General features: G+C 36.2%; 1 protein-coding gene across 1 annotated transcript in view; it reads left to right on the top strand.

The window, feature by feature from the left end:
• The window catches only part of SPON1 (spondin 1), a 1,605,397-nt gene that overhangs the window by 1,446,953 nt on the left and 134,199 nt on the right, over positions 1–24,245 (top strand). Inside the window, exons 12-13 of the mRNA XM_044059306.1 lie at positions 22,056–22,226; positions 24,237–24,245. The exon at positions 24,237–24,245 is cut by the window's right edge and continues 159 nt beyond it. Coding sequence (XP_043915241.1) covers positions 22,056–22,226; positions 24,237–24,245 — 180 coding nt within the window. The remainder of the gene's footprint in view (positions 1–22,055; positions 22,227–24,236) is intronic.

Below are 24,245 nucleotides of genomic sequence, written 5' to 3'. Positions count from 1 at the left end.
GGTGCACAATATAAAATACTTTCATTCAAGTGACTATCTCTCTGCAGTCAAACTCTATAACTGGAATATCTTAAAGACAATGCCACTAGATGATGCTGTAACCCATTGCAGTAATACCTTCATGTACATCTTCAATAACCACTGACCAATAAGAAATAAGTGAGACAGGTCAAATGTTGCAGCCTGATTAGTAAAAGATAACAGGCAAATACTTCTTCAAAGAAACAAATCATAGCAATATGGGCCAAAATAAAACTCATTCCAACTACCAATACTTAATCTTGCAAAAAAGTTAATAAACAATAACAAAAATTCCCATTTCACCAGCCTGCAGTCAACACACCAAAACAATCACAATATATTTCAGTCCTCCATAAACAATCTACTACACCTGGCCCAAAGAACTACTCCCACACCAGCAACTAGTAACAATCCAGACAGTATAGCCACTTCATCTAACAAACTCAATACTCTCTCTTACAAAGATCTCACACCACCCTCACAACCCCAATCTCATTGAAATAGAGTTCTGCATCCTTGTCTTTCCAAACAGTCCCAACTAGTACCATAACAAATACCTACAAGAACTCAAAAAACAACCTTAGCAGCTGATGACCTACCAACAGTGTACCATAAACTCATTTCTGAAGCTCTAACCTTTTCTGTTTCTACACTAATTAACTGCTCCATAAAAGAAAATCGTGTCCCAGTCTGGAAGAAATATTTTTTAGTTCCACTCCACAAAGGTGAAAGTCCAACTGACCTATCCAACTATAGACCCATAACTATACTACCATCACTATCAGAAATCTTATAAAAATGCATCCACTCCCAGCTCCTCAAATATCTTACACAAATGAATCTTCTCTTTGTGACCCAACAGGGCCTCTTATTAGCTTTACCAATGTTATCAACCACAATAAGTATAATGACAACCTACTATCAGCACTCTTCTGGGATCTATCAAAAGTATTTGACCCAGTTTTCCATCAAAAACTTGTCAGTGAGCTCTCCTTACTAGATTGACATTAATTATCTCTCACCTGGTTTCATGGCCATTTCACAAATAAACAACAATCAGTAAAATGGAAACAAAAATTATCCTCTTTCCTTCCAGTCATAGTTGTAGTCCCAACATCATAACAAAATATATATAGTTCAGTATGCAAATGATGTTACCCACATCTGTTCTATCCCGACACTACAAAACCTCCATGAAATCACCTAAGAGTCTTTCTCATCTGGCAATCTTGGCTAGGCACTGCAGGCCTACTCTTAAATGCAAAAAAAAGACTAAACTAATGTTCTTTATACCAAAACTGTTTAATATCTAAAACACTATTTCTATATTGTCTCATTTGAGAGTACAATAATTGCAACCATGACAGAAGCCAAATTGCTTGGAATACTCATAGATGACAAACTCAAATATGACCAACATATTCTCCAAATTATCAAAAATGCAGACAAATCTAGGCCCCCTATGTAATGCAAATCAATATCTTATAGTATCCACATGAAAATCTGTAGCAGCAACTACCTACTCCCATTTCTATTGTATGCATCACCAATCTTCATCAATCTCAACAATTCCCTTATGTCCAAACTTGATGCATGCTATAATAAAATAACAAGATTTGTCATATATTCATCTCATGAAACCTATCACTGCGCAGCCCTAAACGAACCAAATTGGGTGAAACTCCCAAATCAGCTAACCTACTCTCATCTCATTACTGCCTACAAACTTATCTACAAGACAGAGAGTTGCCACTCTCTAACAAGCATATTAGTAGCATGCAGTAACAGTAGAATACTATGCTCAATAACACATCTCATAGCTGTAAGTAACTCAAAAATAACTCTGCTGGAAACTCACTCTGTTCTCACTGTGCCTCAACACTGTGTAACTCCATCCCAGTACAGATAATGCTTAGAGAAATCAATAAATGCTTTGAAAGTCTGCTAAAACAGCATCTGCAAGGCACAGCTCTTGCTCTATATCCTGATGATTTCCAATCCAGAAGAAAATACAAGCTGCAACACGTCTAACACAATGATAGCTACTCTGTACTAATTTCCTATATAGTGATTATTATACTTTCCCTTCTATCTACTACTGCAAAGATTTAGCTAATTATATTTCTTAACTACCTACTCCTACTTAATCCTTGTTCTCCCTCATTGTACAACAAAACACTCATTTCAACCCAGATATCAGTCTTTGTCTTCCCTTGTTTGGCTTTGTATTTCTGTCTGCTACAAACTTATGCAAATGCACATGCTATCTCTTATTTTCTCTTCTTCCAACAGTCATAAATTCTATGGTACAAGGTTATCATTAATCATCTGCTACAGCTAAGATGAAAATCTTATATACAATGTGTAATCTGAACATATACTGTATATTGTCTAAGTATGTGAATAGTAGGGCTTTTCTCCCCAAGCCTCCACTGAAAAAGGGTATCTATCACAGACGGACTTTCTCAGTCAACAAAGATAAGTACATAACTTAATAATAAATAATTATGTAGTCAGACATCTGAGCTGAGCACAGTCAACAAAGTGACTATAATTGTTGGGTAATGTAGGCTGCCTGGATAAAACTGACCTGCTTTCATGATTGTTATAGTCATTCATATGACTTTGCTGGATCACTGTATATTTGTGTGAGGTAATTTGTAGTAACCTTTTTTAATCATGATCAGACATCTTAGGTACATTCACACGGTCAATAAAATGGTTATAATTGATGGGAGCGGCAGCTGCTTATGCATAAAATGGACAAAGCCATGCTGTTGTTTTGTCACAGTTAAACTGTCATTGAACTGCTGTTGAAGGAACAGTGTCACACAAGGTACTATATTTGCTATTAGCAGTGAGATATGTTTGTATGGATTATGCATGTGTGTAAATAGGGTTGCTGCAGTACATCCTGACAGTAAATAGTTAGCTATATATATTTGAACTTTTCATCATAGTCACAAATCAGCTTTATATATAGTAAGGGTCTGCAATTGATGGTCTGGGCAGGTTGTTTGTAAAAAATAAGTATTGGCACAATAGCATAGTAAGCATCTCTGGATGAGTTCATGGCTGTGCTTCATTCTGTAGGGAGTCTGTGTATATATACTGTGTTAGGTTTTTGTCAGGTGTTCTGGTTTCCTTTGCAGCCCAGAGACATGCTTTAAGTAAACTTGCATTTCTCTACTTTGCCTGTTGAGAAGCTGAATGTGCAAGTGAGAGTGTAGAGGTTCATATCTATGAGTGTGTAATATCACAGATTTTATCTGCGGTCACACACAGTAAAGGAAGACAACTATATAGTTGCTATCAGACATATATATGCAGAATATCTCTTTACAACTATCTGCAAAAGAACCTCTGCTTAATTTATTAATTTATTTACATTTATTTACCAGGTAGTGTCCGACTGGGCTAGAAGCCTGTTTTCAGCAGAGACCCAGAGAGAAAAGCTCCAAGACAAGTAGTAGACAAAAACAATAGCAATGGAAGAAATATGACAATGGAGAAAATATAAAAATATAAAACAAGTTACATACATGGCAGTGTTAGTTCCATATTCTGAGAGCATAGCATGATATAAACATGATTAAGTAATGAGTTAGTAGTACTCATCATTTTTTGGTTATTTTTGTAAAGGGAAAGAGATAAGGGAGGAAGTACAGGCAGGCATATAATATAATATAAAGAAAGATCTCACATGTGAGTTAGAATTGCAACAGTGAAGTACCAAAGTAGGACTAGTGTAACATTAGTGTGGAAGTCAGACAGATAAGAAGGGTTAGCCTGGGTGGGTACAGGAGCATAGCCAGTGATTAGTAAGGTGTTCTTTTAGGAGAAATTTGAATTTGCGATTATCAGAAGTGTGAAGAAAGGTGAAGGCTGCCAGCCTAGCCAGATAGAATTTTGTAGATAATTCTACCATTTGTAAATTTTAATATTAGCCATAGGCTTGTTCTCTTAAATGGGAAAAAATAATGTTAAATGTGGAACTGCAAAAATGTAACAACAGTGCACTCTGCTGTAGCAAAGCTGACAAGTCAATTCTTTGAGGTCAAAACTCAGGGCCAATATGTCTAGATGAAGGAATTCTGCCTATTGTTTTAAGGCCAGAGTTAATGGCTAGAATTTGCATGTATAATTTCTTTTATTGCTCAGGTTCCTGACCAGCTGCAAGATCAAAGGGGCTATTAACCTCTGAGAGTCTGTTAGCCTGGGAACCAGAAAGAAATGATGTAATTTGAAATGAATCAGTGGCACTGTGCTATCAATTTAAGGACAGAAAGAATGAGAGCATTTAACATTGTCTCGAGAGCATCCAACTCACCAACACTGCCTGTATCTGTATGTAAGTAAAATTTTAGAACTGTGTTTTCTCTTACATATAGCTAGGAAATAGGAAGATTCAACTAGTTTGTTTTCTGTGATGTCAGAACTATTCTACTGTATTATTTTAAGCATTTTCCTGTGATCTCTGAAATCTTGAATAGCACTGTGTAGTAAGAAGTATTGTCTTGTGTTTCTTATTTATTATTAAATATTTATAAACCGTTCAACTGTGGATGCTTTGTGTAGAGATAATTTAAGATCTAAGAGTACATTGCATGTATATAGTGATACTGTGCCAAGTCACTCCAATAAGCTTTTCTGTTCAGTCACATTTATCATTTGAATAATAATTTGGCACAGTTATAATTGGACACCCTTTGTTAAGGGCATTTTTAGTAGCTGATATTAGTTGGTGGTGGCAGCTGGTACTACTGTATAGTCTAGGCAGAATGGGGGTACATCTGTAGAATCTGTGCCAGCCTTCCCCAGGAGTGTCTGTGTGGTTGTATATAACCCTTATCCCAAAGTGTGTGTGTGTGTGTGTGTGTGTGTGTGTGTGTGTGTGTGTGTGTGTGTGTGTGTGTGTGTGTGTGTGTGTGTGTGTGTGTGTCAACTACTTGGGCAGGGACATGAAGCACTGGTTGGACAGGGCGGGTGCTGGAGGTTTTAGCTTGCCCACTTAGCTGAGATCTGGTCCCTATAGCTGTGCCACTGAGGAGTTTTTTGAGGATCTGGAGAAAAAGAGAGATACCAGCCCAAACTGACTGTGATCTCTGTGTGTTCTTAAGCGAAATTGTACTTTACTGTGTGTGTATTTATTACCCTTTCCCTATATGGACGCCCCTCACTGGTATTAATGGTGAATACTGAGGCTCCTTCATTTCTGGGCCAGGGCACGAGCGTCACAGGAAGTATTAAGTGTATGCTGGGGGGAGTAGGTTTCAGGATTTGGACATTTTATTTGAATAGAGACAATCACCATAGTAGTTGTTGGACTTTTTTACCTTTAGACATGTTTGTCGGATGATCTTAGGGATCTGGGGTTGGAATTTGGTTCAACTAAGTTGAACAGAGCAGGTCAGTGATCAGGTTTGTGAATGATATTATATGCAATGTTTGTTGGCTGAGAGTTAGAAGGTTGGGAAGTTCAAGCCAGTTAAGTTGGCCGAGCACAGTACAGTAGTGGCATTTGTGGGGCTGGTTAACAGCAAGATTGACTATTTTATTATAGCACCTCTCAAGGTTATTTAAGTCAGTCTTGCACAGGTTGGTAAAGATCTGTGAGCAATAAATGAGGGTGGAAAGCAGGTGGGATGTGGCTGTGGAAAGTCTGGCATAGTTTGAAAAGGTTTGGCTCTATAGAGTGAGGCAAGTTTGATGTGAACTTACTGGTTCAATTCTAGTACCATTGGTGGAGTAGATGGTAAGAGAGGTTTGGTTATTTTTAGTTTTATTGTTGCAGAAGACCATAAGCTTGGTTTTATTGGGGTTGAGAATAAGTTGATGGTCGGTAAAGTATTTTTCTATGTCTTGGAGAGATTTGTGTGTTTTTTATGTAATTTTTTGGGGTAAGGGAGCAGAGCACAGGTGTCATCTGATTATCAAATGATAGTGGATAGTTGGATGGAAGAACTAAGTTCATTAGTAAATATGATAAAGAGCAGGGGTCCAAGGATAGAACCTTGGGGGACTCCTACAGAGATGTGGGGGGAGGACAGTTTGTTTTTCCATCTGGTGGACTGCTGCCTGTTGGAAAGATAGCTATGAAACCAAGTGAGGGATGCTGCACTGAGGTTGTAGGTTGCCAGTTTGTTTAGCAGTATTTGGTGGGAGACTCTATCAAACACATTGGACATACTGAGGAAAACAGACGAGACAAGTTGATCATCATTTTTGAGGTGGTTTATGGTGTTAGAGAAACTAATGAGTGCAGTTTAGTACTGTGATTTGGACTGAAAATACGGTGGGAGTTGGATAGGAGATTATTGTTAAGCAGATGGTCAAGTAATTGCTGATGGATGCATTTTTCTTAGAGTTTGGAAAGGGGAGAGAATAGCAATAGGGCAGTAGTTAGAGAAGTCTGCAGAGGGGCCAGCTATGCACAGAGGATTGGCATGAGATATTTTCCAGAGGAGAGGTACATATTGTTTGGAAATGGAGCGGTTTATTATGATAGATATAGGATATGAGATGGATGGGGTGGCTAGTTTTAGAAAATCACTGGGCTGCTAGTCTGCAGCAAGAGTGCAGAGCTTTAGTTTGTTTAGCCTTTTTATAAAGTTGGTTTGAATGGGTTTGAAAGAGAACAAAGTTAGAGTTGGATCTGTAGGGTTGTGGACTGAAAGGGGTAATTTAGTGTTGGGGTTAATGAGGGAGGTTATGGAGTTGATAAAGTCAGTATTAAATTGAGACGCTATGCACTTGGAGGTATTTTTGGTGGAAGAAGCAGGGGTAGAGAGTTTGCCTGGCTTTGAGGAGATAATTGATACTTTGCCAAATTTTTGTGGGTTATGTAAGTGCTTTTCGTGACCTGTTTGGAAATAAATTTTTTTGGCCTGTTTGATTTGTTTTTGGTGAGGTTTCTCAGCTGTTAGTATGAGAGTAGGTTAACATTATTCTTGGATATCTGGTATTGTGACCAAGCTCTATCCCTTTGTCTAAATGTTAGTTTAGTGTCATTGATAACCAAGTGGGTTGTTTTGTGCTGACCTAGATTTTTCTAGTGGATGCGAGGTTCTCTATTACTTGGAGGAATGTTCTGTTAAAATATTGAACTTCAAAGTCTAAGTGCAGGGTTTTTAAGTGTGACCAGTCACATTGCTCTAGCAATGTGTTGCATATAGAGAGGGAGAAGTTATTTTTGCTATGGATTTTTTTATATATGATGTTCTTGCTTGTGTAAAGTAATTTCCTAGGTAGAAAGGTGGGGGAGTGGTCACTAAGAGTATCAGAAAGGCAGCCAGCTTATAATTTAGGTTAAGCCTATTTGTAAGTATCCAATCTAAAACTGATTATTTTTAGAGTGTTTATCAGTATGTGTGAGAGAGTTAATGGCTTGTGAGAAATTGTAAAGGTTAATAAAGTTGGAAGAGTTATTAGAGGAGCAGGTAAGCCAGTCTAGGTTGAAATCTCCTAGTACTATTGTTTCTTGATTAAAATAAGAGGAAGCCCAGGATAGTAGGTGTTCCATGATGGGGACGTTGTATCCATGGGGTAAGTAGGTAGCGATGATGGTTAAAGATTTATGAGAGTTGATTTCCAGGCAAGTGCTTATTATTTCACAGCTGGGCATGTTCAGGGGAGGCTGGCTCAGTTGTAGACATTGGAGGGGGTCTTTAAACATGATAGCAATTCCTCCATCATGTTTGTTAAGTTGGTGTTGTCTAATAATTCTGTAGCCTTTAGTCAGTATATGTTCGTATTTGATATTGGGTTTTAACCAAGTCTCAGTTATAATGGCTATGTCTGGGGGAGTAGAGGATGAAGGCAGCATGGAAGTCAGTTATTTTGTTAGTGATGCTTCTGAGATTGAAGTTGGTTATTAGAACATCAGAGTTTCTACATTTAGGAAGTGGGGGGCTTTGTGGATAGTTGAGCATGTTCTGATTAGGAGAGTTGGTAGTAGAAGGGGGGGATTGTGACCATGAAGGAACAATTTGTGTGGGGTCCTGGGTTAGGATGAATGTTAGCCTGGAGTTTGATGTGAGTGAGAGAGTGGAGTAGGATGTATTTGATTTTAGCTAAAAGTCTATAATATTTGTAAACAGAGTGTGGGGACTATGTATTTGGATGTATTTATAAGCATAGATGTGGGACTCAGTGCTACTGAAAAGGTGAGCTGAGATGAAAAAAAAATGTGGAGCTGTGTTGGTGATTAGGATGTATAGCAAGTGTAGTTGAATAATGATTAACAATGTATAAATTGTGATAGTATGTGTAATGATATGTTAGAATGAGGAGAGAGAGCAAGGTAATGTAGTACCTATACAAGATAAGCAGGTCATGTAAAGAGTGACAAGATTAAAGGTAATTATATATAGGAGTTTGTGGAGAAATATGTGGGGGTGAGAGAAAGATGGAAGTATGTGTATGGGAGGAGATGTAAGGATTGCCTGCAAGTGGATGGTATTAGGAAGTAGTGGAAATAGAATGGTAATAATTGGGTAGTACATAGAAGGAAGATGATAGGCGGTTGTTGTGTCAGGTAGGGAGGTTTTTAATTGGCTGATGGTTGAGATGATGTGGTTTGGTTTATTATAAATGTGAGTAAAGGGTGGTGAGAGGGACTGGGGGGTAGGGTAGGGGAGCGGAGTGAGCCTGAGCAGACCAAAAGGTGAACAGAGCAGGAAGCTCCAGGTCCAAGAGATAGTGCAGCAAAGAAAAGAAAAAAACAATCATCCATGTGCAATTAAGCCCAGATGTGCTACTGCAATGTAAGGAGTGAATAGTTCACTTTCAGCTCTCAAAGGGGCATTTGTAGGATATAGGCAGCAAAGATTAAGTAAAAAAACAATTTTGATTAATTAATGTGTTTTAAGCATAATGAATAAGATTAAATAAATGAGAAACTGTAGGTAAATCTGCTTATTTTTTATTTATTCAATTCCTCAATTAACTTTAGCATGCAGAGGGGGAAGTGGGGCTAGGGGAAACCGTCCCAGCAAGGTGTCCATGCCACTGTTCCAAGATCCAAGAGTAAAAAAACAGACCTACTCAGTCCCCATTCCTACTCGGTATGGTTACTACTCTGGACCAGAGAATGTAAGCGCCAATCAAATCTTCTCATTCTCAGGTGCAGTTTGTTAGGAACAACTTATGGCTAGTATAGCGAGGGTCTATGTAGCAGACAAAAAAGGACAGATAATGAGTAATTGATTAGAAAAATAGGCATAAAACACATTGCAGTACAAAATACTAAGCAGTTGAACACTCCCAAGGTCGATTTATTAACCAACAATAGCGTAAGCAAAGTACAAACCAAGCTTTCGGTGAGCTCAGTGTCTCACCTTCATCAGACAACATTCACAAGCCAGCTAGCATAGTTTATATACTAAAAACTTAATTAGTTAATTACATTCAATTATGCAAAGACCTATTTGGTTACAAAATGTGTATGTATATATATGTACATTTATTTCATATTTTTTAAAAAACATCCTCATCTTAAGGACCATCCTTTAATCACTAGTTAAAACATTTCACTAACAATAATCTGATTTACAATATTAAAAAACCCCTTATAAAAACCATTAATAAAAAATCTCTTAAAACTCATATTATGTCAAGCAAACTTTATACTGAGTAAGCTTAGATTTTGTGTTACTCAGTTCTCCCACACCACTTTAAATTGAAACAACATTTACACATGTTTATAATATATGTGTGTGTCACATGTAAAAGGAAAGAAATACAGTACTATTCTAACCAAAACATAGTTTCAGTTAAAAACCAAATAAATTACCTACACATACATTAGAAAAGATTGAACCTGTAAGCCTGAAGAAATATACCCTAGGCTTATTGTACTTTAAATAAATCTCATACTTTCTTGCTGCTAAAATATTTTTTTTAATATTGTAAATCAGATTATTGTTAGTGAAATGTTTTAACTAGTGATTAAAGGATGGTCCTTAAGATGAGGATGTTTTTTAAAAAATATGAAATAAATGTACATATATATACATACACATTTTGTAACCAAATAGGTCTTTGCATAATTGAATGTAATTAACTAATTAAGTTTTTAGTATATAAACTATGCTAGCTGGCTTGTGAATGTTGTCTAATGAAGGTGAGACACTGAGCTCACCGAAAGCTTGGTTTGTACTTTGCTTACGCTATTGTTGGTTAATAAATCGACCTTGGGAGTGTTCAACTGCTTAGTATTTTGTATCTTTCTTCAGTTTGTGGTCTATTGGTACATTTTGGAGCACATTGCAGTACATCTAGACCCTCAGAATTTCTGGCTGTATAAGGGCATTTTGACAAAAGGTGAGTAATGGTCATTATCCTTAACCTCTGCCAAAGACCTCAGTCTAAACCTGGTCATGCTCACAGTGTGCAGAGAAATTCACTTTACCTTGTGTGGAGTTGACTGTGGACAGCATAGATATTTAACTGTTATTGCAATCAAACCTTAGAAGCATGCACAGAAGGCTAGCTTGTCTACAGGCTGTGTACTGTCAAGGAACAAGAAATAGGAACACAATACGGTGAACATTAGTTTTCACTTTCCTTACAGTTAAACTTCAGACATGTCTACCAGTGTCTGCTTTGAATCTGAGTATTAGGAAATATGCTGTGTATATCTATTGATAATATATATATATATATATATATATATATATATATATATATATATATATATATACACACACACACATATATATATATATATATATATATATATATATATACACACACACATATATATATATATATATATATATATATATATATATACAGATAAAAAAAACTACTAAATCCCAAAAACCCAAACTACCGACGCCCAAAATCCCGAGACCAAATACCCGAAACACTAAAATACTGAAGCATCAAAACCGCAAAATTCAAACTATCAAAAACTACACTCAACATACACCACAGACATACACATGCACACACCGTTCCCCCAGAACACAAACACGCAAACCTAAACTACAGACAAGCAGAGGGGCAAGCACCGCTGCACCCCCATGTGGAGGGCTACGTCCCCCACAACCCCCACTTAAATATTCTAACTCAAAGGTCATACTACATACACAAACACATGAAACACCACCACACACCTACATTCCCCTCGCACACACATATCACAGTCACAACACGCACTTACACACTAAACCCTAACCAACACATTTAAACATAGATACTTTCCTGACCTTCCACCATACCACAACACCAGAAGCGTGAATGTCAAACTCCTGATCGGGATTTTGAAATTCGCATTTCTGATCTTTCGGTAATTAGGGGTTTCAGCTATATAGTCTCTAAATATATATATATATATTTCAAACTTATAGATTATGTAGTGATCCCATATAGATATATATATATATATATACATACACACACATACACAAGAGTGTGTTTGTGTCATAGCAGTCACATTTGATGCTTCACTGTTGTAAAGTCTAACATTAGAGATATGCAGAGAAAGAGGCTGTCTTTTTGGGAAGATAGGAACAAGAAGAAATGTTGCATATATGTATGGCAGCGACAAGTTCAAATGGATGAAAGTGGCCATGACTGTAGCTGTTGGCCTTTCACTTCCATGGCAGTAGGAAGGCAGACACTGTCCCTAAGTAATGATCTCTGTACCAACACAAGCATTTTTCTTTTCATTATATTGGGAGTTACAATTTCTCAGCTTTAAACAGTAAGCCTTGGAAACAACTTCTTTCTTCCTTGAATGAAAAAAAAAATCAGATTGAATTTTCCCTACTCACAGCTTTTGTTCAGAACAGAACTTGATCAAAAATATGTGAAATAAAGGTCTGAAATGCACCTCTGAGCATCTAGAACCAGACTGCCTTTGAGGACTAAGCCCCCTTGTTTCATTCTTTTCCTTCCTTTACATTTACTGCAGTGCATTTTTGTCCGATTCCTGTGTGTTGAAAGGATGCAGGAAAATACTGACACTCAAAACAGAGTGTGAAAATAATTTTTTCTGTTAGTTATGATATTTGCTCAGGCTTTCATTGAATCAGAAATTTGGAAAAAAGCTACAAAATACATCTTAGAACATCTTTGTCTGTTTCCAGGGCATGGTGCTTCCACTGACCCCCTTTGTAATTCTTCTTTTTCCTACACAGTTATTACAGTACAGTCTTGGCCAGTTTGAGTGCTGAAGAGTAAGGCAACGTGTGAAAAGGAATTTATTTCCTCACTCATAATACTTGTTACGGCTATCACTTAATCATTTTTTTTTTGAGAAAAAAAGATGTGAAATACATCTCAGAACTTATAGTACCCTCCAGATTAAGGGGCCAAACACTCCCAGACCTCCTGCTCAATTATTTGTTTTCCTGGAATGTTACTACAGTATAGTCTTTGCCAGTTCGGATGTGCAGAAAGGATGAAGGAAAAAGCTGAAGAGTATGACAAACTGTGAACAACAGAAAACAAAAAGAAGTAATCTGTCATGATGGTGCTGGGAGTCCAGAATGGGCAAGTGGAATAGATATGTAAGTTGCCAGTGGCCAGAGATGGGGAGGGGCCAAGGGCTCCATTTCACACAAGGATGTCCCTGACTCTATGGCAAGTACCAACATAGCAAGCCGAAGGTCCGCCATAAAGTGACAGATATGAAACTTCTGCATGATATAATCTAAACATTATAAATGTTTACAAGAAAAGTCCCAGTCTGTGTTTCATATCAATGTTTTAATATGAAAAATATCTAATGTAAGGGTTCCTCTCTCTGTTTCAGCTGAATGTTTTATCATGATATATGTCTGCGGCAGAGAACCCAGTCTGTGTTTCATCTGTACTTTGCAACATGATAAATATCTATAGCAAAGGTACCAGTTTGTGTTACATATTAATGTTTTAACATGATAAATGTCTATTGTAAAGGTCCCAGTCTGTGTTTCATCTAATGTTATAACACAACTTAAATCTACTACAAAAGGCCAACACTGTTTTATGTGAATTTTTAAATGATAAATGTCTGTTGTAAAAGTTATAATCTGTATTTTATCTGAACATTTTAGCATGACATATTTTTACTGCAAAAGTCCAAGTCTGTGTTTCATTTGAATGTTTTAACATGATATATGTCTACTGCAAAGGTTCCAGTCTGTTTTATAGCTGAGAATTTTAACATGATTAATGTCTACTGCAAAAGTTGCAATCTGTGTTTCATCTGTACTTTTTATCCTTATGAATGTCTACTACACAAATCCATGTCTGTGCTTCATATTAACTGTTTTGACAAGACTTTTTTGTTTCCCGTGCAGTTATCCTCATTCATTTATTCTGCTCTAATTGTGCTCAGTCTGACAAGTGTATATTTTTACGTATCACTACAAATTGACATTTGCTTCAAAATAACTGGCATAAAGTTTTAAGGCATTATAAACTGGCATTTTGCATAATTACCACCTAGTAAGAATGCAGTTATTTTAAATGAATCATAAGGTATTGTTGAAATATACTTGATATTTCACATCTAACCACAGTATATCTGCTCTTTTTTGGGGCCTCTGTCTTAACCTGCCTACATTCGTCTCACAGCTCAGAGCTTTTAAGTATGACAAGTACTTTAAGTGCCAGGTTGTGAGTAAAATATTTTGCCAGGATACCATAACATGCATTACTTTATCTGGCATCAAGTATGCCACTAGGAACATCTGCTATTAAAATACTGGAGAGATGCTAGGCTACATTCAAGTCACCTCTTGTTAGATGGCAAAATCCACAACTTGTCACACATTTTTAATGGGTAAACACCATGTATAGCACACTGGTTATTAAAGGTAAAACAAATTAATTAATAAACAAATGCATAAAACAAATGAATTAAAAAACAAATGCATAAATAAGTAATTTAAACCTAAAAAGCAGCAGAAATATTAAATGACTTGCCAGTATTTAGAGATAATTTAGGAGGGGTAGTTTACACCGTTCTCTTCATTTACTCGGGTTTTGAAGAGATCATGATGTTCATCTTAAATTCTGGACCAGACAACTTAAGGGCCAATCAAATTCTCTAATTTTCAGGTTCAGTTTATTAGGCAGCTAATAAAAAATCAGATGGCATGGATTAATACTACCAGTATTAGGGAAAAGCATTCTTGAACTGTAAACGTGTATAAGGAAACTGAAGAAACTGAACTGATGTTCTTTTCCTGTTTGCAGTAGCCTATGCCATGAATTCATAATCAGCCCATGGTTCTCAGCATTTATCACATAGTCCAAAAGGATAAGCTAACACTTAAGAAAAGTAAAATTAAAGGACTTTGAGACATACCTGTGAAGCCAGTTGCTTAATGTCCTCTCAAGCTCCAAGAAATTAAACAGTTAAAATTTTTTTCAGTGCCTGAATGACCACTGGAAAGTACCATACAATAGTGTGCTATGCAGACCAACTTGGAAACCTTAATTTGAATTACAAAAATCCCATCTGTGGCAAAATAGGATCATATGGCAACATATTATTTAAATTCTCACAAACATTAGTGTACTATAATGATAAATGCCATTACAGGTATTACTAGCTCCTTGGAATGGATTGTTTCTCATGTAACCATAGAACATAATGACTATAACTGTGACTGTTGATCTCCATATTTGCCACCCTGTGTATACCATTTCTGTATAAAATATGCCAAGGAAACCCCCATAATGCCTGCTAATGTCCTGCCAGCAGCTAAGGGAATCAATCAGGAATGCTATCTGGTGCCCCTGTATGACACCATTGTCTGTAGATGAAAGTACTCAGTATTTCACTGGTCAAATGACAAGCACGTTTCTTCAGGCAAATGTTCCTAAGAAGTAAGCAGCCAGCCTAGATAACATACGATGTAACTTGATAATTAGCTGATAAGAATAACACACGTAAAGACTACAAAATGTTTGTCCATTAATAAACTCACAATTTACAGAAAATGAGGAAGCAAATGTACTGTTATCTAAAAGGCAAATAATTATTTTTCTGCATTCTAAAAATATTATCGCATTGAAATCTTGATCCCCTCTGGACCGATGTACACAAAACAACTGACTAACAGCATATCAATGCATTCCCCTGCTGGTGTTTTTATTGACAGTCACCGTCTGTTGATAACTGCTCAGCTTTCAGTGGACAATTACAAAACATTTGATCATCAACGTAGTGCCTTCACTCAACATTCTAAGCATTCTAAAATTCAAACCCGTATTGATATGATGCAGTCTTTTTCAATACACAAAATGCTGAAGGTAAAGTAAGTGGCATTCCATATCATGACTGTGAAGGCACAACGCATATTCAAGTGTAAAATTAATAATAAACTGTTCCACTATAGGAGGGCATATAGTCCAAACTCTGGAAAGCAAGCATCACAATCCCTGATATAAAGGTAGTGATAGGAACTGTACCGCCAAAGACCAATATCAGATGGAAAATGTGTTTAAGTAGTTAATGAATTGCTTGCATATCTTAATCATTTCTACTAAGTACTTATCTTTGTGTTTGGGGGTAACAATGCCTCTGCTTTGTGTTGTATCCAGTTCTTAATATTACATGCTGATTTTCAAGCTTTTCTCCCTGGATCATCTGTTAAAATCACTATGTCCAGTTTTGAGAAATTATTTAATGAAGTTTATGAAATGGATAAAGTTATGCTGATATAAATTATGTATTCAATATTTATTTAATTTAAATGTTGTTTAGGGCTATATAAATGATATTGTTTCTCTGAGTTTATTTGTAAAGCTGTTTTAAGGCTACAAAATTCTTGTTCATTAAAGGTGATTCCTTTCATCACAGCAAGGATTGGCATTGTGTGGTATTGATGTTGGACAGGAGCTGCATAAATGCTGCCCATTATCTAAGTGGCAACGTTTTCTTAACTGCATTAAACTCTGCTTAACTTTTGTTTTTTTTTCTGTCCTGTATCATATGATGCTGTTTTGTGCACTGTAATAAAACCATGCTATAAAAAAGAACATTAAGAGATAAAAATGTCTTCATTTTTTTCATCACATTACAATAAACAGCTTCAGATTTCAGCTAAAGCAATTAGAAAGCTTTCATTTTCCTAGCCGGAGTTTAGCTTTTATTCTATTACTGGGCAGAATATTCCAAGGATTTAAAATTTGCACTTTATTAAGGAGACACTTACCAGATCACTGAATTCATGAATTAAAATTTCATGACTCAGTTTTATGAACTTTTTTATTTGAAATATTTGCTAATAATAATTTAATTATGAAGACAATGATATTTTTTATGCATTCATTTATTCACTCATTAATATGAGATGCTTTTGGTGTTCTATACCTCTTTCTGTCTGCTGATGACTATTGCTATACAAATGATTTTCCTGTTTTCTCTTTACCATTTAGGTCTGTGCTTCTCATAAAAGTATAAAACCTTTTTTTCAAACATTCTGCTTATGGGATATGTTTACCTCTTATAGGAGTGTATTCTGGGTAATACCATTATGATGTTTATATGCTTCCCTTTTCATGGCAGTCCATCAGCTTTATTTATGTAGTGTTCCTGAGTACTCATTAAGCAAATTTGTTTTAATTATTCTTTTATGTCAAAATTTTGCAAACTGTTATGGTCTGTGAATACCAGTAAGTATCTAAGATGTTTAATCCTTCTTTTACAACATCTTTTGTAAGACAATTACTCCTCTTGATAAGCTTTTCTGCATCCTATCTGTTCTTTAAGACCAATTAACTTTGTAGGCATCCCAAATGGAGCCTCCATACTCCAATTTGCTTCTTAATAGATGAGTGGAAATTAGAATTCAGAATCAAAGCTTGCAGAGAAAAAATCTGTGTATCCAAAGGATGAAGTAATCATGTTTTTAATCCTCATTGCAGAATGTTGCTCATGTGATCACAAAATCCATGTATAGCACAATACATTGGCACAGACTTTGATTTCACTCCTGCAGAGCATTTGATTCCCTTGTTCAGTTCATGGTCAGGGAAATATGGAATGTGTGTTTGTGTCGATGTGGATGAATATATACCATGATTGAATTGTCAATTGTTCCAATAACCTGTCCATGTGTATGCCAATGAGTAACTTTTTCTCACAATAAACTGTTATGCTCCTCAGAATTACTTTCCTGCCTAGTTCCTATTGAATGTCATAAAGGCTTCCATCTTCCTATGACTCTTAAATGGATTAATCATTGAATCATTTAAATCATGTAATATGAAATCCAAGTTAATTGTTTACTTTTCTTAATAAATGGCTATATTCTTTTAATTCAACTATTTATTTATTTATTTTACATTTGTTAACCGGGCTAGTTTAACTGGATATATTTTCATTTTCAGTAGAGGCCCGGGGAGAAAAGCTCCGGCAATTATAGAATTACAACATTAAAAATTAAAAATTAAAATTTAAAGAATTAAAAGTAGACATTAACAGAAAAGATTTTAATAAAACTACAAGGACTTGTGCTTAGAAATAGAAAGTATGCTGTACAACCAGTATTAATAAGATAGAGAGAGAGTGTAATAAATCTACTAGAGAGAGTTTGTTGGCATATAAATTTGGGAGTATCAGTTAGTCTATCTTACAAGGAATTAGTATGTAACAAATGCATTAGGAGTGTTAGTAATTTAAGCGAGAATAGTAGGAATTCGCAATTTAGGGAGCTATACTTAGTAAAGGGAAATGGTTAGTAAGGCTTGCTACAGGGGCATAACCAGTGTGTTTGGAGGTGTTTTTTGAGGTTATGTTTAAAGAGAGGCAAGGAAGAAAGTAATGTTAGTTCATCGGGCAGTAGGTTCCAGTTTTTTCCCACTGTGTTACAAGAAAGAGAGTCTCCAGCCAGGTTATTAGACTTGCCTATGCAAGCAAGCAGTTTCTTAGAGGAATGCAGGGAATTCAGATTTTTGTAAGGGAGGATGAGATTGGAAAGAATAGGAGTGCTGTTGGGTTGGTAGAAAATCTTGTGGGCAATGGTGAGTTGGGGTAGTATCAGTTGGTTTTGAAGTTCAAGCCAGCCTAGTTGCCTTATATTCAGACAGTGGTGAGTTCTAAAGGTGTTGCCAGTGGCAAATCTGGCAATGGAATTATAGGAATTTGCTAGCTTGGTAAGATTATTTTTCTTTAGGTTAGTATATATGGGTGAAGCGTACAGAAGTGTAGAGATTAAGTGTGAGTGAGCAATTGTGGTTCTGGCTATAGGAGTTAGGAAAGGTTTGATCTTATATAAGGAGCCTGTTTTTCTGTTGACAGTTTTAATAATATTATTTATGTGGTTGTCAAAAGTCAGGTTATTGTCAATAGTTATTCCTAGCAGTTTAGTGGTTGTGTCAGGGAGTATAATAGTACCATTATTGGAAAAAACAGAGAAATTTATGTGTGAGGATTTGTTTGTGGGTGTAAAGAGAAGGAGTTTATTTTTTTTAGCATTGAGAAGGAGGCATCTATTTGTAAACCATGTTTCTACTATGTTAAATACTTTCTGGGTTAGAGAATGTAGTTCTGAAGGAAAGTTTGCTGTGCATGCTAGCGTAGAATCATCTGCGTATTGTATGCAGGTGGCTTGGGGGATTGCTGTGTGGAGTTCATTGATAAATAGTGAAAAGAGAAGTGGTCCTAGAATAGAGCCTTGAGGGACTCCGAGGGTAACTGGCTGAAGGGATGATATGTTGTTTTGCCAGAGAACTGCTTGTTGCCTATTGCTCAGATAAGGCCTAAACCATTTAATAGTCTGACCGTCAAAGGAGAGGGACTTTAGAATGTTGATGAGAAGGGCATGGTTGACCATGTCAAAAGCTTTTGAGAGGTCGATAAAGAGAGCAGATGAGAGGTTATTGTTATTGTGGTTTCTATTAATGGTATCTATAAAAGATAGTAGGGCAGTTGTGGTACTGTGTGATGGCCTAAAGCCATGTTGACAGTTAGCTAGAATGTTGTGTTGAGATAAATGATGTAGTAGTTGTTGGTGCATGCATTTTTCCATTATTTTGGCTAAAGGAGATAATAGTGCTATTGGCCTGTAGTTAGAGTAATCATTTGAATTGCCACCTTTATGTAGGGGAATAATATGGGAGATTTTCCAAATGTCTGGAATGGTTCCTTCTGTAATGGTTCTGTTCATGAGGATGGATACAGGGTATGCAATTACCTTGGCTGCTTTTTGCAAGTATTCTGATGGTATTTGGTCAGCAGAAGGTGTGCAAGGCTTAAGTTTCTGGATGAGTTTACAGATGAGAGTAGTAGAGATAGGTTGCAGTTTAAATGTTGGTAGTGGAGGTAATGTTGTGGTGTGAAGGCTTGAGTTGTCTGGGATTAGCTGACTGGCTAGTGTTTGTATGGTCTCTGTGAAGAAAGTATTAAATGTATTGGCTGTTTGTAGGGGGGTATTAGGATCTGCCTCAAGAGGGTAGGTGTATGAGAGTGTCCAGGGACAGGAGTTTGTTTATACTAGACCAAAATTTTTGGGGATTGTTTTGATGGGTTTGTTGTAGTTTACAGTAATAGTTCTTTTTATCTATAAGTATTGCCTTTTTTGTATTATTTCTTAGTTGCCTAAAGTTTTGTTGATCAGAGATAGTTTTGTTAGCCCTCCATTTAGCCCAAGATTTGTTCCTTAGTAGAATTTTTTGCCTGGTTTCTTTAGAAAGCCAGGGGGCTGGTTTGGATTTCATTCGGATCGACCGTTTAGGTGCATGTTTATCAAGGATGGATAAAAAAGTAGAGTTTAGATATTTTATAGCCTCTTCAAGTGGTAGAGTTTTTAAAGGGTACCAGTTACAGGCACTAAGTTCATTTTGGAATGATTCTGGGCTAAAGTGTTTATATGGACCGTGCAATCCTAAAAGTGGGGGGTTTAGGCAGGTCATGTTTTTGTCTTATGATGTAGGTCAACATATGATCACTTAATCTACAAATTTCTGTATGTTGGCTAAGTAATTTCTACAATAATTCATTTGATGTTTAATCCAGTGCTGAATTTTTTCCTCCTAAAACTGTGAAGTTTACCATTATCTATGTCAAAACTATGGGTCTACATCACTTCATCGAAGTTTACTTACTTCAAATGGCTATTCATCAAACCGACATCATTGAACGTCCCTTCATTGAATGTTCGAATCAGCAAACATTTTTCCCAGGGAAGGAAATTACTTGGCCAACATACAGAAATTAGCCCTTTCCCCTCTGTATTGTGATCTCAGAACTGGTATATATAAGTGGAGGGTGCAGCCCACCACATTGGGGTGTGTGGGAGGCATACCCCCCACTTTGATGGGTTTGATGTACTGTGGCATGTGTGTGAGGATGCTGGCCAAGTTATTTCTTATTGTGAGAAAGATGTTCGCTGATGTGAACATTCGATGAGGGGCCATTCGATGATGTCAGTTTGATGAATAGCCGTTTGAGATAAATAAACTTTGCTGAAGTGATATAGAACCCAAAACTACACCATTATTCTTGAGACTTCTAAATGTTTCCGTAATTAACCTTCCCATAAAAACTATACCTCTGAAGTGTACCTCATTATGAGGAACATTCCCCATTATGAGTCTTAAAAAAAACAGCATTAGGGAGGTCTGTCACATTCATTGTTACAAAATATTTTAACTGATAATCCATAGTAAAGGATACTGAATCATATTAATTTATCCAAGGGAGTCTTACATATGTATAAAATAACACGTTTAATCATGCTGTGGGCTCTCTAGTTGCAGGTGTTAGTAAGCTGTTCCCATTGGTTCAACACTATGAGAGTTAGTGTTCTGCATTTTAGTGATAGAAGGTTGAGATCTGTGATAAAACAGAAATTTACTTACTCTACTACTTCTATTTGATATCTTGAATTGAAAGCTGCTTTGTTATTCCATTTATCATATTGTTTTCTGGTAACTACACTAATTTACATGAACATTTTTTCTGACTTTACACCTTCTGAAGTCTGATTTCCATCAGCAGTTATAACATTACTTATAACTAATAACTTTTGATATTATGTTGTACTGCCCAATTTTTCATTTGTTTCTTATACAATGGTTGACTACAGTAACTCAAGTCCCAAATACTCTAAAACAACCTTCTCAAAACCAGGGACATTAGAAATGGATAGTTTATGTGGGCTCAGAGTCAAATATGATTTCAATGAAGCAGCTGATGGGATGGAGTGGGAGGTAGATTTAAGGTTTAAGGAGCTGGAGAGGATGTTTAGGCATGGGGAACAGGAAGGGAGGCTTACAGTTAGGGGGTGTTAGGGGAATTAGGGCTTGGGGGTTAGTATTTTAGGTTTTGTGAGTGATCAGGAAATTTAGAGATGGGTGGAGGTTTATCCTAAATATGGGAGCAGTCTGGTTTAGAACTGGGTGGGAGTTTTTAGGGCTATAGTTTAGATTATGGTACAGCTATATAGTTTTATAGGATCAGGTCTGGTGGGGTTATAAAGAAACCGGAGATCAGGCTAGTGGGAGTCTGAGCACTTCTTTTTTTGAGCATGTGGCAGCTTGTCATGTGGCAGGGCAGCTAGTAGGTGTGTATCAAGCTACTAGAATGAAAGCACCTGTAGTAGACCCCTTATGCAATTTTTTTGTTATGAATTTAATTTCAAAAATCAGGTGATCATTGTTAAATTTCTACATTGAAGCAGACTAATATACATTGCAGAAATAAATAAAGTGCATAGGTGGGCACAGTCAGCTTCATAAAACTGTATACTTATCATAAACAGTTTACATATTTGAAACAATGAGATGTGCTAGGAATTAAATTTAAAAAGTCCTGCAATATTTTTATTAATATTAGACTTTGTTAAATAACTGATTTTTTTTTATAACTTAAAAATCTTGTTAAATTACTTTTTTGCTTCAGAATATCTGGTTAGTTTTTTTTTCTTTTTCTTTTGAGAAAGCATACCAGTCCAGTTGTATTTTTCATTTTACTTATTTATTGATTTTGCAGTGTTGGAGGAATGAAAGGCTGCAATAAGTTAAATATAGGCAGAGAAATCATGTACACAAATAAAAAATGCTAAATTATCTATTCTTCATTTTAGATGCATCTACATGTATGATGTCAGAATGGATCAGCTGGTCTCCCTGTAGTGTGTCCTGTGGAATGGGTATGAGATCCAGGGAGAGGTATGTAAAACAGTTCCCTGAAGATGGCTCCTTGTGTCAGCTTCCTACAGAAGAAAATGAGAAGTGCACTGTAAATGAGGACTGCTGTAAGTAGTCACATTTCTTACTTCCTGGATCTTGGTTCATAACAAAAAGAAAATACTATGCAGTATATTTCACATTCTAGCTTAGTATTTGTTTATTATTTCCGGCATACTAGAATGATAAAATATAATAATTATATATATGTACTAAATGCTCTTTTTTGTGCTCTTAATTGTAATGTTTTTATCATGTTGCCCTTAACATCTAAAATTCTCTGTTACATTATAGCCTTCTTGTTTCACAATAAGATCATGGTGATATTTGCCTAAATATGAAATGAGACATATTGCAGAACATGGAAAAGTAAATTCCTCTACATTCAGTGTCCATCATCATCACTTTGCAGCACCACATGACTGTAAATGTTCTCCAGGTAGTTTAGGAAGACAGCCTGCAGCTTGTGTTAAATAATAGATATGAGAGTATTAACTGTCAAGGCAATATCAAGTGACAGCAAAAATTTCTGTCTGCATTATCAGCATTATTATATTTAGTAATTTGCAATATTTGTCCCATGGGGCAGCACTTTGTAGAAGCTGCAGTTTATGTATGGCACCCATTTCTGGAATCCTAATCAGATGTTGAACACAGACCTAGAGTTCTGAATAGCAGAAGGCATACAGGAAATGTCCAGTGTATATAGCATTAAAAGTCACAGAATCCCTACAGGACTGGAAGGACAGACAGATGTGCCTGAAAGTTTGTTAATATTTTACCATGTTGGTGGCAGGCAAAACATTGTCTGATAGCTTGAATTTAAAAGTATAATAAAATGAACAGAACAAATATAACTAAATGAAGTGAAGGTGTTTATCTGGAAACAATGGTTGTGTGTTGGAAAGCCTGTTGGAAAGAATCCACCTCTAAACAGAATTTCTAGTCCTATAGTAATGACCGTATAGATCTATATAGATTTTTTTAGAATACTGTACTGTGAGCTTCAGATTCTTGAGTATTAATTTATAACCCATTGCTATTGCATGCTTCTTCCATGAAGATTATAATTAATTTGTAATTAAAATCTTCTACTTTTAGTCTATTAAAAACTGCTACAGCATGAGTTATGTAAGTAATTCCAAAAACACTGGACTGCAGACAGACCCTAGGCCTTGGAGGGCCATCTATTTTGAAGACGTGCTGGTCATCTAAAATGGCTGTCCATGAATCAGAGAAATACAAGAATATCAGACAACAAAAATCAAATCCACTTGGGAATACCACATCATTTTTGTAAGCCCTGGAGCTGGAAAATGTTTGGAGGCTGGTATACTGATAGAAGAATGCAGAGACAGACTGAAGCACACATACACACAAATATCACACAGGTGTCCTTTGCCAGTTCAGCTTCTCCTTATCAGGAACATATTAAATATCCAGTTGTGTAGAGTGCTTATTATCTGTAAAAAATAATGTCATCATAATCCTGGTATTTGTGGGAAAGTAGTCCCACCACTCCAGAGGAAAAGTTATGTCATATCTGGAAAATGCAACAGAGTTCTTAGACAGCATTCTGACTGTGGTTCGAGACTGATTTGGCTATGTGCCACCAAACAGACAGTTAAATATGTAAAAGAAAAACTAGTTCTGTTTTGTGATTTAGTCTTTATAGCAGTATAACTTAAGATGAAATGAATTCTGATATCAAAATGGATAAAACTGATCTCGTCTTTCGCAGCACCATCATGCCTGACAGTTTGCTTTTACAAGCAATTTTTCTGAAAATCTGATTTTCCCAGAGAAAGACATTAGTGTAGTAAAACATGAGGGCAAAAACATGTGCCTGTATTGGAGAACTTGTAGAATCTGATATTTTTTTTTTTGCATAGACTGCAGAATAGCTGAAACTGCTTGGGCTTACTCAAGAACTGAAGAAGCAGAATAAAAAGTCAGCCATATATTGTGCATGCTCTGAAAGATGTATGCAAAATGATCTCCATTCATTAAGTAATTTGTATATTCACGGCTTTTATTTGCACACTTAACTAACATGTTATCTTTGATGCATGAAACAGCTCCTAGCA

This window comes from Protopterus annectens, chromosome 17.part0 (genome assembly GCF_019279795.1).
Source record: "Protopterus annectens isolate FY-2018-M chromosome 17.part0, PAN1.0, whole genome shotgun sequence".
NCBI lineage: Eukaryota > Metazoa > Chordata > Ceratodontiformes > Protopteridae > Protopterus > Protopterus annectens.
This window is presented reverse-complemented; position numbering and strand designations above follow the sequence as displayed.